This window comes from Molothrus aeneus, chromosome 5 (genome assembly GCF_037042795.1).
Source record: "Molothrus aeneus isolate 106 chromosome 5, BPBGC_Maene_1.0, whole genome shotgun sequence".
NCBI classification, from domain to species: domain Eukaryota; kingdom Metazoa; phylum Chordata; class Aves; order Passeriformes; family Icteridae; genus Molothrus; species Molothrus aeneus.
Genome location: NC_089650.1, coordinates 20,556,609 through 20,571,342, shown reverse-complemented (window position 1 = coordinate 20,571,342; position 14,734 = coordinate 20,556,609). Strand labels below are relative to the sequence as shown.

At 45.1% G+C, this 14,734-nt stretch overlaps 1 protein-coding gene across 4 annotated transcripts in view; it reads right to left on the bottom strand.

The window, feature by feature from the left end:
• Positions 1-14,734, bottom strand: part of SGSM3 (small G protein signaling modulator 3) — a 31,362-nt gene that overhangs the window by 11,293 nt on the left and 5,335 nt on the right. For 3 of the 4 annotated variants that reach the window (XM_066550453.1, XM_066550454.1, XM_066550455.1), the window contains 10 exons: positions 10,308-10,390; positions 8,510-8,595; positions 7,288-7,354; positions 5,725-5,936; positions 5,469-5,576; positions 4,128-4,271; positions 3,501-3,696; positions 3,151-3,296; positions 2,023-2,250; positions 1,113-1,167 (listed from right to left, as the gene is read on the bottom strand). In XM_066550453.1, the coding sequence (XP_066406550.1) occupies positions 1,113-1,167; positions 2,023-2,250; positions 3,151-3,296; positions 3,501-3,696; positions 4,128-4,271; positions 5,469-5,576; positions 5,725-5,936; positions 7,288-7,354; positions 8,510-8,595; positions 10,308-10,314 (1,249 nt within the window). In that variant the 5' untranslated portion in view covers positions 10,315-10,390. The remainder of the gene's footprint in view (positions 1-1,112; positions 1,168-2,022; positions 2,251-3,150; positions 3,297-3,500; positions 3,697-4,127; positions 4,272-5,468; positions 5,577-5,724; positions 5,937-7,287; positions 7,355-8,509; positions 8,596-10,307; positions 10,391-14,734) is intronic. The other variant, XM_066550456.1, reaches the window with a different exon arrangement.

Below are 14,734 nucleotides of genomic sequence, written 5' to 3'. Positions count from 1 at the left end.
ACATATGTTGGCTCGGCTCATAAGTGAAGAAAATTAAGAGTCAAAAGCAAGACTTCCCCTTGCTGTTGAAGTAACAACATCAAACTCTCAGAATAAGTAAGGAAAACATAATGATCCTTTCATTTATAATTTTGATGGGTGACACACTAGACATCCTGCCCTGTCTCACATCTTCAAAGATGTTCCTGAACTGAGCAGAGTAAGATCAGAGAGTACCACACCCAGCCTGTGGACTGCATAAGGTCTGCCAGAAAATGTGTTTGACCTGTTGGTGAGTGCAAGAAGGACATTACAGCTGGGCTGAGCTGCACCTCCCGTGGTCCACTATTCATGGATTGTCTAACCTAAAATTTACTTTCTGAGCTCAGATCTGTGGGAATCCATAAAATCAGAGGGTTTTGGGAAAGCTGCAAAAGGCAGGCCTCAGAGACAGCAGAACTGTGATTGGAGCTAAGCAGTAGCCTTGAGATAGGTCAGCAGAAAAATTATGTAAAATGTAGAAAAGTAAGGACAAATAGAACAATGGTCTGTGTATTAACGCTTGTCTAGAATAACTCCTTAAGCTACAGAAAAGTTTATCTAGCAAGATATTAGGAAGTTTTAAGCTTAATAATGGAGCTCTGTGCATTGTGTTTTAAGGCTTACAAGCAGGTATTGTATTTGAAATAAGCAGGCATTGTTTTAACCAAAGCTACATGTGCTTATAGTAGTTAGATAGAACTACTATCAATATGCTTTTGCTTTGTGTGATTGGTCAAAAAACTTATAAAGTAAGTTGTAACATTAAGTTCTTGGTCTGCTGCCTGGGATATGAGCTGATGGCATCTTCCCATTGTCATAATCATGTAATGAGAGTGATGCTGAAAAATAAAACAGCTCAAAGCACGTTACACAGCAGTCCCGTCCTGTTCGTGATTTGTACATAGACCCCCAGCCAGCAGTAAGATCAAAGAAATCAAGTAGTAAACTACACTTCTTCCCTCTCATCCTTCAGTTCTGACTCCCTTCTCTCCAATCCCTCTGTCCCAATGTTTCCCTGCTTTGCCTGCTCCCCTCCTCCCTAAGCTGCTCTAGCCACCAACCACACACGAAAGGCACAGGATTGTCCTTACCGAAAAGCAGAGAGGTGATGCCGGATTTCCTGCGCTGAGTCCTGCGTCGCACAATCTGTGGGAGAGGCAGCAGAGAACAAAGTGCACACATCAGGACAGATTTCAGAAATAAAATAAAGCAACCCTCCACACCAGTCAGCTCTGGGCAAGCGGTCCTGACAGCTACCACTAGAAGGGGCAGGCCAGTGAACTGGCAGTTTTGGACAGGAGCTGTTCTAGTCCTAATGCATTGAATCAGCTTTACTGCTTCATCTGCTCCATGTTCAATAGGTTATGTATACCTTAATTATTACAAAAGCATAATTGAAGTTCAAGAATCAACCATGATCCATGTAAATAATTTTAGCTCTAATTCTATTTGTTGCAAAAAGCAGTTCCACATGTGATTGCATATAAATTTCTAAGTGGAAGGGTATTAAATTTAGAATTGCCTGAGTGTGTTTTCTGCAACTGTAAATTTTAGTCTAAGATTAAACACTGCTGCATTTTTAATTTGGCCCCTCAAAAGCAGCTGCTGCTGTTTTTTGACTCTACCTTCCAAGGTTATTTTAATGTACCAGTTTCTTACTAATGGATTAAATTCAGTTCCTACTCTGTGAGCTTCAAGCAAATTCTGCCAAAAGCATATGTTGTTTCTTTTAGTTTCTATTAATGAAATGCATCACATTTCATCATCACTCTCATGAATGATAATTACAATCAGTGCTAATATCCCTTTCATCTGGGGATTTATCAACCAGGACAGAACTGGCAGCATGTAATTGGTATAGGACTTCCCAATACATTTTCTTCACTGGCTAACAATTATCCTGGAACCAAAAATCCTCTCAAACAGGAGGACCTCCTGCTCCCAAATGGTAATTGGGTGGGAATCTGTAAGGCATGGTAAAAAGGGACCCTGTGCACCCACTTTGGACAGGTTGTTGACAGTGGTGCTGGAGTTGAGCAGCTGTCCCTGCTCAGCAATGAGGTAGGCCAGGTGTTTGCGGCGCTGGGTCTCCACGGCCACGTCGGTCAGCGAGCCAGCCACGCGCATGGCCTCTCGCAGCAGCACATCCGCATCTTCGATCTGGCTCGGGATGTCTGACAGTGTGTTGAAGATCGAGGCAGAGTTCTCGGACTGGATCAGCTCATCCTCCTGCAACAACACAGACATTTTTACTTCATGGAGGGGTGAGCATGACAACTGGGCTCCTGAGGCTTCTAGATGCAGTTTTACATTCCCAGTGTACAGACTGGGCAGGTAAAACCAGAAAATTCCATAACAAAACCTTCAACAGGAAAAGTCCTAGTTACTTTTGAGAGGGGAACAGCATCTTCTACTGCTCTACTGCACTCTCCTCCAAGAATTCTAGCTGGCATTTTTTTGAATCACAGCATTCACCATTGAAATGAAATCAAATCAGCACTGAAAACCAAACTCAAACCTGTTCTGCACCAACCACTGGGACTAGTCACAGCAGGGATCTTGCTAGGAATAAGAGAATGGGAGGTGTACGCTAGAGCACTATGTCAAATTGTGTTCCACCTCACCCTTACTCCCATCAGGATCGACCTTGCCCTTCACACAGCAAACTGGATACAAAATTGTTTTTCACATAGAAAAGGAAAAGATCAGGCCAGCCAAATCAAACGTAGTCATCTCTTAGAGCATTCAAGCAATACCATCCAAAACTTCCCAGATGATCACAACTTTGGCTTTCTCTTTCCTCCCAGATTGTGCAAAATCAAGAGGTATCTCAGTTTTGGTTTAGATAAGATGGACCCTCAGGTTGGGATCTAGACTGATTAGAGGGTGGCAGCTGCAAGGTTTAATTATGTGGAAACAAATGAGGTATGCACAGGAAACAGCAATCTCTAATTCCTGTGAAGTGCCTTAGAAGTTTTTCACAGCCTCCAGTTCTGAAGGCAGCGGATATCGTCTTCCCTAACACACTTCCAAACCACATACAGCAAGAGGATACAAAACCTTCTTGTCCCTAAATCTCAGAATTAAACACTGAAGTACAATAAAGGAGGAAGAGAAGTTGGGAATTACCTTCATACTTAGCATGCCCAAAGTGACTTGGAACAGCACCAGAGAGCCCTCGTAGAAGAAGAGGTCCCAAATACGCAGCAGCAGCTTAATGTGGACAACACTAGCAAAAGAGGTGAGGAACCAGTGCAAGGTGATCAGGGAGAGCTCTGTGAACAGAGACATGGAAAATAATCACAACAGAGGAAGTCAGTCTGCCAGTGAAGGTGGACTCTCCTAAGGGCTTTCCTCCATGCATTGCCTCCAGGGTCAGGAGGTTTGCTCCTCTCCCTGATGCTCCCCTTTGTAAAAAAAGAACAATGCTCTTTGTCTGCATGTCACCCTGGCAAGAAATTTCTAGGGCACACTTTTACCAATGTCGTGCTCCTGTAGCAGCTTGTCCAGGCGGGGCAGGTACTGCACGATGAGCTGCCGCAGGACACGCTGGTCTGTCTGCACGCCCATGAGGGTGGTGCTGAAGTAGGAGGCAGGAACCAATTCCTCAATGATAGCACACATCATCCAGAAGGCATCTTCCTCCTCCAAGAAGAGCAGCAGAGAGGCAGCCACCTAGGATTTTGAAGGAAGAAAAACTGCATGTTCTAAGAGGGAACTCTTACAGTAGAGAGTAGAGAAAAACTGCATGTTCTAAGAGTAGAACTCTTTCCCCACTTTCTCAGATGGAGAGATGGATCAGTATTTAGGTGACAAAAATCTTCCTTCTGCAGGAGCTCTACTGCAGTCTCCACTGAAGGGATTTCTCCTCAGTACAATGACTGCCCCCTCCCCAAGAGATGGATCAAAGTCTTCTGTATCTTTGGGTGTATGGTGCTATTCTGCTCTCCCTTCCTTAGGAACAGTCTTCCAGGTGGAAGGGGTTTCTCTTCAGCTCACCTGGAGACCACAGTATCTGGCAGCACTACCTCAAATCATTCACGCTCTGGTGTAGCAGCCAGAGACAAACTGATTCCTATCACAAAGACACTCTGAAAACAGGTTACCATGCCAGTGCCTTGACAATATCCAATGTCTGGGTAGAGCCAGGCAAGTCCTCGTAGTATCCTGCGCAGCCGTGGCACCCCGATGCTGTTCATGTTGGAGAAGCAGGCGTTGCTGGGCATTGTGCGTAGCAAGTCCTTTTCAATCTGTCAGGCAGCCATAAACAAGGACAGAATCACTTTGCAGCATCTGAAAAACTGCCTTCAGCTCTCTGCACTTCCCCCTGCCCCCTGCCTCAGGGAACTCTGCCTCCCCACACACACCTGTAAGTCCTCAGGCACCAAAGAAGATGTCCCTGTCCAAGCATCTGGGGTCAGTTTAACAGCCTTCACTGACATGTAGGAAAATGCCAGTGCAGACAGTGGCTTGCCAAATCCCTAGAAATACTTGCCTAAACTCAGACCCTAGTTTCACCACTGACAATAGGAAACATACACTAGTTGGGAATTACATCTGCTTGGATTTCAAGCACAGCTTCCCAAAGAATGCATTCCAGAGAAAAACCAACAACCTGGCCAAATCCATGAGGTCAAAGGAAGAGGGAAAACACCCTTTAACAGTCTTTAATAGATGTTCAGAAACTTTGTGTTTGAGGGAACAAAGACAGGCTCTGAAAGCGGCTGCCACAACAGAGTTGCATCTGTCAGCTTTTCATCCTTCCCTTCCCTCAGTGACTATGAGGATGTTTGCTGAGATGCGATTGCAGCATTTTTCTTATCATGGCAGGGAGCTCCTGTGCCTTCAGCCTAGGCTGCAGTACAAGTCGGCAGTCACCAGATATCATAGCAATGGGCCCCTGCTAGGTAATTATTAGCATTGACTCCATGATTCACAGAGGGCTGATCAATCTATCTTTATTAAGAAATCCATTGCTTTTATAGACAGTTACGATACACGTGTACTTGATTGGTCGTTTAATTAAAACATCATCCCCATTGCCTAATTAGGAAACCACCCTTTGGTAAACCAGTCTCCATAACACATTCCACATGTTCACAACAACACGTGAGCAAGTTAAGATAAGAATTGTTTCTCATTCTTTTCTCTGTTCTTCTCACAGCCTTTTCCCAGAAAGGCCTGGAAAAGTTGTCTGTTGCTGTATGTGGCCAGAGAGCTGCTGCCACATTTTCTAAACCTTTTCCTGCTGTCCCCTGAAAGAGCAGAGGAAATAATTGTTTTTCCTCAAAACAGAGGAGAAATATGCCCCACAGGATTAAGCTTTAGCAGGATTTAACCACACATCCTCTCAACTGCCCCTACTGCAGGTGTCAGGCAGGCACCCCATCCTCCTCACACAGCAAATCCTGCCCTTCGTCCCACTGAGCACTTGAAGGATCTCCTACCTGTTTGGCAGCAATGGTTTCATCGTTAGAGCTGTTTTTCACGATATCTCGATACGACATCTCTGAGTTCCTCTTCTTCTGCAAAGCCCCTGAAAGGCGCATCCACAGCTGGGGGGACAGGGTGAACAGAGACAGAAGTCACTCAGCCACAGAAAGCCATAATCTGGCACCCTCTCAAGTGCCATCTCAAGAGATCCCATTCCGTGATCTCTCACTCCAGGCAGGAGTGCCTGCCCAGAAGAGGCAGCACTCTCACCTGTGGCCTCATGCTATGTGGGATGCCGGCGAGCACCAGGGAGCGCAGCTTGTCTGAATGTGGCAGGGTGACCTCAATTTTGTCCCAGGTGAGGTCACCCACATCATGGTTGTGTGTGAATTCCAGATGAGCCTGCCACTTAAGCCTCTGCTGTGGCTCCTCTGTCAGTGGGACCCCCAGAAGCTTGCTGGAGTTTGGCTCAGCACCATCTGCTTCAGCAAAGGGAAGAGAAAGAAATGGAAACAAGTGAGAGAGGGAACAGGAGAGGAAATGAACACATGGCAGGGTGGGGAATAGGATGGCCATCTGAAAAAAGCACATTCAAAACATTCATATCTTCCAGTCAGAGCATGGAAAGGCAAAGGTTGGTTTCTAACTGCCCACTCCATGCAGCAAATTTTATGGTCATAAGCAGAAGGGAGAAGCTGTCGGCAGGCTTCTAGTCTCTACTTACTCACGATTTAGACCACAGTGTGGCTGGAATTAAACAAGATCCTGGCAGCAGTCATCCTGCTGGGTTTTGTAAGGATCTGTAAATCAGGCTGACAAAAGCATAGCAAGCCTCAGAGCTGGAAAGCAGAAGTTACATGCTCATGGAAGTAATGACGTGCAAAATGTTAACTTAGGGGATATTTAATCACCAAAAATGCTTTAATAAGGACACTTCCAAATTCACAATGAGAGAGCACCTTAACCTGAGGCTGGCTTCCTAAAATAGATACTTTAGCACAAGGACAGGTTTGACATAAGGCACTCTGTCCTTCATCATATAATACATCCCAGCAATGTACTCCAAATCTTTCTGCTGATTTTATAATGCACAGATGTTCTGTCTGAAAAAAAAAAATCACTGTGTTCTGTCCTCATCTTCAGGTCATTGCTTCAAAGAGGATCCTCCATGACTCAAGGTGCCTCAGGGCACACATGCAAACAACTTCTGCCCTTACACTATATAGCCTGAGCCCTAGGAATGACCCCCAGAGCACATGAAACAATTCCTACATCTCCTACTTCTTTCTCTTCCTCTTTGCTAAGGCAGCCAGCTCTTGTAGTTTAATGCTCAGCTTCAGCAGCACTCCATGCCTCCTTCTATGTGGTTGTCTGCCTCCATAGCTTGCAGAAAAACTAGGATGCAGGTTTTTCCCCTACAATTTGCCCTACACCTTCCTTGAGATGCTGAGATGGGCAGAACATACCACCTCTTTCCTTGGCTATGAGTTTTTCAGCAGACAGCACATTTCACTGTGCCTGCTATGACCCCTTACAGTGCTACTGAACACAATGGAGATCCCACTGTGAACTGGGAAAGTTGCCCTTCTCCAACATGCAGTTGCTAATGGAAATGGTAACTCCTCAAATTTTCTCCCTCTTCCCCATGGCACAGCATAAGGTGATGGAAATGATTGCTGCACAGTCTATGCTCTGAACTTGACTACAAATAGCAGGATACAGAAACAGGTGGGTAGACAAGACTTAGCACAGAATGGATGTAAAATCCTGCCACACTTGAAAGCATGGAAGGGCTGAACACAATGCAAGTGGGAGGGATGGGACTGGTTTTACCTTCCTTGTCAACTCGGAAACCGAATTCATCATAGCGGAACTCCGGCTGCTCGACGGATTCTTCTTTCTGGGAGATGTGAGGAAGGAAAACAGACATTTTCAGCAGTTTATCACTGAATAACCAGAGACACATAGATATTGCCTCATCCCACCACTGCCCACTCTGTGTCCTTTGAGCAACTAGACCCCTTGCCCCTTAATTTTTAAAGCCTCCCACCACAATTCCCAGCTGAGGAGACGTTGTCTGCCATTCCCATTTTGACTTTTCCATGGAAAAAAACTATACAGATTTTCCCAGCAGGACTTGAGCTCAGCATCTTATCAAGATCAGAACTGCTCACTGGAGGTGAGCACAGCTCTCCTCACGGACTGAGGAATATACACACACCAGCTAAAGTGGCCTCTACTGCCTGCATCACTAATACACAGCTGTCCTTCCTGTTACCTCTGCACACACACTGCAAACTCAGCTCCCTGCACCACTCCATCTTCTGCCTGTTGCTCTCAAATTTCTTTTGAAAGGCAGCAGGAAAAACTGGGATTTGCACCTGTGATGCAAGTCCAAATTATAGGCCAAAGAAAGTTAAGGTCCATGACCCAAACCTCAACCTTCCTCACCTATGCTCATGGTTGGCATTGGGGTGTACTGGGGTATACACACTGGAGATTACCTCCAGGATTTTTTTAGGAGTAAACACCTACTGCTCTCTCCCCTTTCCTGCAAGCCCACCTGCACCTCCTGTGGGGATTCTTGCATGCACTGCAACCAGGCAGCACCTAAGAAACAAGAAGCACTGCCAAAATACCTCCAACAAAAAGTTTTAATCTGCTATCAGCAAACACTGTGGCTAAATTACAAAATTCCACAGCTGCTTCCTTCCTTCCTGCTCTACCCACCTGGTGACAAGCATTTCCTGCCATGCACAAGCCATCCAGAGTAGCTTGATGATGACAGTGGCTCCCTGAGGGTGTCAACATTTTACAGTGGAGCAATAGTTGCAAAACAGCAAGGAAATAATTCACAGAAGTTTCTTTGTGCTCTGCAAGATCCTCTTGCAAAAGGATGCAACCACAAAACATGTGAAGTCCATAACCAAAGCACTGGAGGAAAAGTGCACCTCTCTCTCCTTTTCTCTGTGGCTTTCAGAAACCACCAGAAGCCACCAGGTTCGCTCTACTTTTGCAGAGCCAGAGAACATCCTCACCCTGTCCCACTCTGTACCTGTGTGTATTTTGCCAGGATCTCCTGAGGCCAAATGCTGGGTGTGAGTGCTGAGAAGGGACCCCCAGCAGAGGGAGTGTGATGGCCTAAACAGAAAGAGATCAACACATAGCAGTGAAAATCTGGAAGAACATTCTTGGAAGATACACATTCCTTACAGACTGTTCCAGCATGGGAAGGACTCACTCATCAGTTTGTTGCTACTGCTACTCTAAACATTGAGACAGCTCCCACTTCACCAGGGAAGCCAGTAATTTCAGATGTTTTGTTCTTTTTTATTAAGCAAAAGAGGCAAAATGGCCAAATGGAGTTATCTCTAAGAAAGCAATTCTTAGGGAAGAGAAATAGTTCCATGGCATCACATGATCACTCACCTGCTTGGAAAAGCTGTGTGATCAGCAACAAGCCAGGGATATTATCACCAAATAAATATTATTTTGCAGAAGTAAATTCCTGCTATGGACCAGCACCAGCAGAACTCCAGAGTTCCCTGAAACTGTCACTCAGGCACCAGAATGAAAAATCAGAGCCCTCAGAAAGATGCTCAACTGCTCTCTTTTTTTCCCAAGGGGCTGGGATATTGTCAGATCATGTATAGAGAGATGCAGCAATCAAAGTATGCCTATAACCTTGGTATTTTGTGTTCAAGACAAGCACCCTCCCAGTCTCAGGTAGAGTCCCAGTGAACAGCTTCCCTTGGAATACAAGCAGACATCAAGTCTCGCAATTGAAGCAGATAAACAACAGAAAGTCTTCTATTGTTCTCTCAGCAAGACAAAGGTTTACCTGGCCTTGAAGCACAGTCTCCCCCAGGGTTATGTGCCCTGAAATAACCAGCTTGACCAGGAAGGTCTAGAAAAAAGTACAGGGTGGGAAAGTTGGCTTCTCTAAGAAGACCACCTAGTTTTAGGAAAGCTTCTATCTCAGAAGTCCACAACTGAACTCCAGTTATTCTTCAGCATTCTGCCTGTCCTAGAGCTACCATTGTACAAAAATCTCTCACAGTCATTGTGAGCCACTCACTTTGGGGGAGAACAGAATCAAGCAAATCTTAAGGAAAAATGGGGAAGGCAGAACACATTTCACAGAATCACAGAATCACAGAAATTCTAGGTTGGAAGAGACCTTTAAGATCATCGAGTCCAACCCATGTTCTAATACCTCAACTAGATCATGGCACCAAGTGCCACATCCAGTCTTTTTTTAAACTCTTCGAGGGATGGTGACTCCACGACCTCCCTGGGTAGATGATTCCAGTATTTGACTACTCTTTCTGTAAAATACTTCCTCCTTATTTCTAGCTTGCATCTCCCTTGGCGCAGCTTGAGACTGTGTCCTCTTGTTCTGTCGGTTGTTGCCCGGAGAAAGAGACCGACCCCCAGCTCACCACAGCTACCCTTCAGGAAGTTGAAGAGGGTGATAAGGTCACCCCTGAGTCTCCTTTTCTCCAGGCTGAACAACCCCAGCTCCCTCAGTCGCTCTTCATATGGCTTGTGTTCTAAGCCCCTCACCAGCCTCGTTGCTCTCCTTTGGACACGCTCAAGCATCTCAACGTCCCTTCCTTCTTCCTCTCTGTACAATGTCTGAAAAGACTTCTACATTGTAAAAGAAGGAACTGAGTTCACCCTGAGTGAAAAATGCTCCTGGGTCACAAAGTTTCCTCTCTCTCAATCTGACCAGAAAGTATGTTCATGTAAAGAATGGATCTTGGAACCAGAAACCTTTGTTATGAAGTTTCAGCTGAAGACAGAGCAAGGAAGGAAATGAGAAGATACTGTGTCAATTTCTGTGTGCTCACCTGACATTGCACTAGGCAAGGCTGAGTGCCACAGGTGTCAGCAGGTCCAGAAATGCTGTCCACAGAGGTGAGATGCTACACTCCTGTTATAAAAAGAAAAAAAGGGTGATGAGAGAATTCAATTAACATCCAAGAACATGGTGGAGGACTGACAGACCCATCACATACAACTTCCTCATGTGAAAATTAAATTCCTTAGTATACAAGAAATAAATTCCAGAGACTGGAATTTCCTTTTGGTTTCATACCTACTGACCAGATAGAAAGAGCACACTGTCATTTGCCAGATTTCTTGTGGAAATAACAGCATTGATTGAAAGAATGTCAAAAAAGCATTGGTTGAAAGAATGTCAATGCTGGTTGAAAGAATGTCAAAAAACAAGTCAACTTTTAACAACTTTTCCATTGCATATTGGGACTCCTTTATTTAATGATGTAAACTAAGAAAAGAGCCCACACATCATCATTCTCTGAAGACACTGACCATGGAGAAGGGACAGGAGTGGTGAAAAGGGTTTAAAGGGTAATCATTAGATGCTCTAAGTCCAAAAGAGACTAGGAGTAGCACCACAAAGCACAGGAGTAAAGTGTGTAGGGCTGCAGAATACAAGTCCCTGAAGCATGTGGATGTAGACAAGACACTATCAAGACCTCTGCAATGAGTCACAAACCAGGCTCCTCTGAACTAAATCAGGCAATAGAGTTCCCCTCCTTGCTTTCTTGACACTAGTTAACAGCATATTTTTATAGGGATTTCTATGGGGATTTCCAGGAAAACAATGGAATACTTCCATAATCAGAGATTCTGGACTTTAAGATCAACCTTACAATTTGTGTGTGGGAGACAGCAAGAGCCACCTCTACTAAGCAGATAAAGCCAGTGCTGGGATAGATCAGTCACACTTCCTTGGGAAAGAACCTGGGAGAAACTAACATTTGCACACCTAGGATGGCTTTTCCAGCTTCCCTTTTCATTAAAGCTACTTATGACTGTAAGCTGCTAAAAGGAGGAACCCAGGGATTCATCCCACAGGCCCTATCCAAGTTGTTTCACAGTTCTGATTACTACAAGGTTATATGGCCTTTGCATCTCAGTGAACTTTCCACTGAGCACCTGCAGCCAGGAAGTGACTTGCTACAGCACTCCAAGATAAGCAGATGCACACCACTGCAAAAGCATAGAAAACATCTCTGTCTGGGAACACAAATGATAAGGTTTCCTCCTTATGGATTTAAACAGCTCTCTGCCTGAGAAAGGCCAGAAAGGATGAGCAGACGCTCTGATCCATTCTGACACTAAAGCTTATGGCAAAAAGAATCGCAAACAAACAAAAAAAAAATAAAATTCAGCTTTTGTTTCTGAGAAGTAGTTTTGTCCACAGGATGGTCAGTTGCATGTCCACCAGTTCTGTAAATGTTTGTGGGTTCTTCCCTACACTCCAGTCCATTTGTTCCCTTAGCACCAACTCTTCTCTTAGTAGTTGAAGACATAGCAAAAGTTACAAAATGCGCATCTGCATGCTCATATTACATGGGAACACACAGAGCATGCACCCCAAGCAGGTAGATTGGCTGACATTACTTACTTCAACATTGCTGTGAATGGATTTTGATGTTTTTTTCACTGCCTTGCAACCATGGCTGCTCTGTTCCTGAGCCTGCAAGGTGTCCTCTTCCCCTGCCTTCTGTCAGCCCAGTTAACCCTGTTTCCAATGGCCTTTATTAGGAATGCAGTCACCACATGGTATGTGTGCCATGCTTGTCATTGCCTGTGCTCTGAATCCACCCTGAGTGCCTTGAGCTTGTGAGTAGAGCTTCCCCTCAGCCACTGTTAACCTTCATTGCATGTACAACACTGCTGACACAACCTGCTGTGGAGCAGCCAGGCCAGGGTGTCAGGCACGTGGCTGAGAAAAAAGCCCCTAATAAGGGAATTAACCACAGTGCTTGCAAATAGGGCAGAGAGTGCTCAGTGAGTCTCTCCTTGTCCCAATACAGGTGTAGCAGATGGAACGCCCTCCCTTGTCCATGTCATCACGCCCTGGCCTCTACCTTGCTGGGGATCACTCCCCTGCCTGCTCTCCTATCCCTGACATTAGAGCACTGAACATGGTAGGCAGGTTTTTCCTGCCCCTGGTTCCCATAGAAACCTTCCTGCAAGCACCCATCTGGGACAGAGGCCAGAGAGAGTGTGAGGCTCACTTTGCTGCTGACACGGCTGTGCAGAAGGGCAGGGTGAGCAGCAGGAATCACACCAAGGGAAGGCTCCTGCTGTGGCACACAGAGACACTGCCCTCAGAGCCAGGTGTCTCTGAGAGAAGGTGCTGAGGCCACTGAACCAGCCCTTCCAGCATCAGAGGAATGGGGAAGAAGGTTCCCTGACACAGCCAGGCACCACCTAGTGTGAGCCAGGAGGAGGAGGAGGAAAAGATCTGACACATGGGATTGACATAGTAAGGTCTTTCCTTTGACTGAGGGATATAAACCTAAAGCAACTCTCTAGCCAGGAGATAGCAAGTAACAAAAGAAGCTCCACAAAGCTTGTGAAACCACATGTGTGAAGTTGCTGTTATTTGCAACGTACACACTTCTGAAATAAAGCAACAGTAAGAAATACAAAGGAAAACATACATCAGATCCAACAAATATTAATGGCAACTCCCAAACTCTCAGTACTACAAAATTAAAACCAGTTTAACCCACACATTAAGGAGCATTCTCCCATGTTTAAAGGCAATTTAAGTTCCTTATATGAAGCAATTGTGGTCACACAATAGGTAGTCTTCATATTTTGAAAGAAATGTATTTTTTGCTAAAATGCAAATAGCACCTGTTAATCACAGATTTACTTTTTGAATTCAGAGTCCAAAACAAATCACACCACCATTGTTTCCAGCCTGCAGGAACACAGGTGTGATGTACCTGAAAAAGAAGGCTACAGTGGAAGCATGCAGTCAGCATCAGGTACAGCCATTTGAAGAACTCCACCCGCAACACCTTTGTTGGAGTTGCAAACACACACCATGCAGGATTATGTCCAATTAGTTTAATTTCTAGTGCAGGTGTCCTTTAGAAATTGATGTTTGCAAAGGAGTCCTGCAAATTTACTTCCACTTGGAAACAGTGTGCCTCCCCATGACACACTGGCTCTTCCCCACAGCTGTAGTATGAGAGATTTCAATTAGCTGGCTCCTGGTAAACACCAGACAGCAATCTCCTGCTGCCTATGTTTTACCTCCTTGGCCTCTTTTGCTCAGGCGATCCCCACCTAAGCCTGTGGTGGTAGGGCCTGGATGTGCTAAGAACAAAATGACACTGTCTGGAGCCTTTCAGTAGGACCTTTATTTTGGGACAGGAACTCCTTCCCAAGAGTGTTCTTCCCCCACTGATTAAAAAGAAAAATCCACCAAAAAGGCAGCATACCTCTAGCAGACTGTGCAGAAGGCAAACATTTTACCAAGCAATGCTTTTGTATCCTGAAAACTTTACAACCAGTAACTATGCAGGAACCTCCTCTGAGTATCATCAGAAGGAACAGAACAAACATAACAATTTTTTCCTAGAATAATTTTTATTCACTGTTACAAGAACTGCACCTCTGTTCTGACAGTTACAACACCTCTTCTGACAGTAAGCTAGTTTGGGAAAAACTCTGTTTTTCTTTATGTTTAATGAACAGAAAGCAACAGTGTATGCAGTAAATCCCACTGCCACCTCTGGATTATCAGCTGGTTTCCAGTGCTCTCTACTCTCTTCCTTTATTAAGAAAGAAAGTTTTGGAAGAGAGAGGAGTAATTGAAAGTCACAGCACCCATCAGGAGGCTATGCACGTAGGTGTAGTTCTAGAAGCCTCTTCCAGCTCAGCTTTTGAAATCCCAAGTAGATTGTATCCAATTTAACATCTCCCTCTCTCAGAAATCAGACAAAAGCTCTGTACTGAACCAGGCAGTTCAGTTTTGTCTTCTCGCAACCAGAACACTTACATTTTCCAAATTATAATACTGATTTGCTCAATGAAACGTCCAAGGGAACTCTCAGGAGGATGCCCTTGGCCTTCCTTCCCTTCCCCCATCAGCGTCTCCCTCAAGTCAGGCAAAGGCATATCCTGGAGCTGCAAATGCCATTAGTCCACAAGTCAATATTTGCTTTGCACACAGAGTCAGAAGAGAACTCCAGCCTCACAAACAAATACACAAATGAGCAAAGAGCAGCCACACACCCGACCAAGGGGGGCAGACAAGATGCAGAGAGCTCCTGTCCCTCACACCCTGACAGCCTGGCTTTGTAAAATATGCAGAATCCCACATAGACCCAGACACAGGCACTGGTTAAGGAGTCAATATGGTGTTAGTGAACCTGGCTCACCCCAAACTTCCTGTCTGAGGCTTAAAACCAAACCAGCCTCACACTGTTTTGGGTGTTGAGGA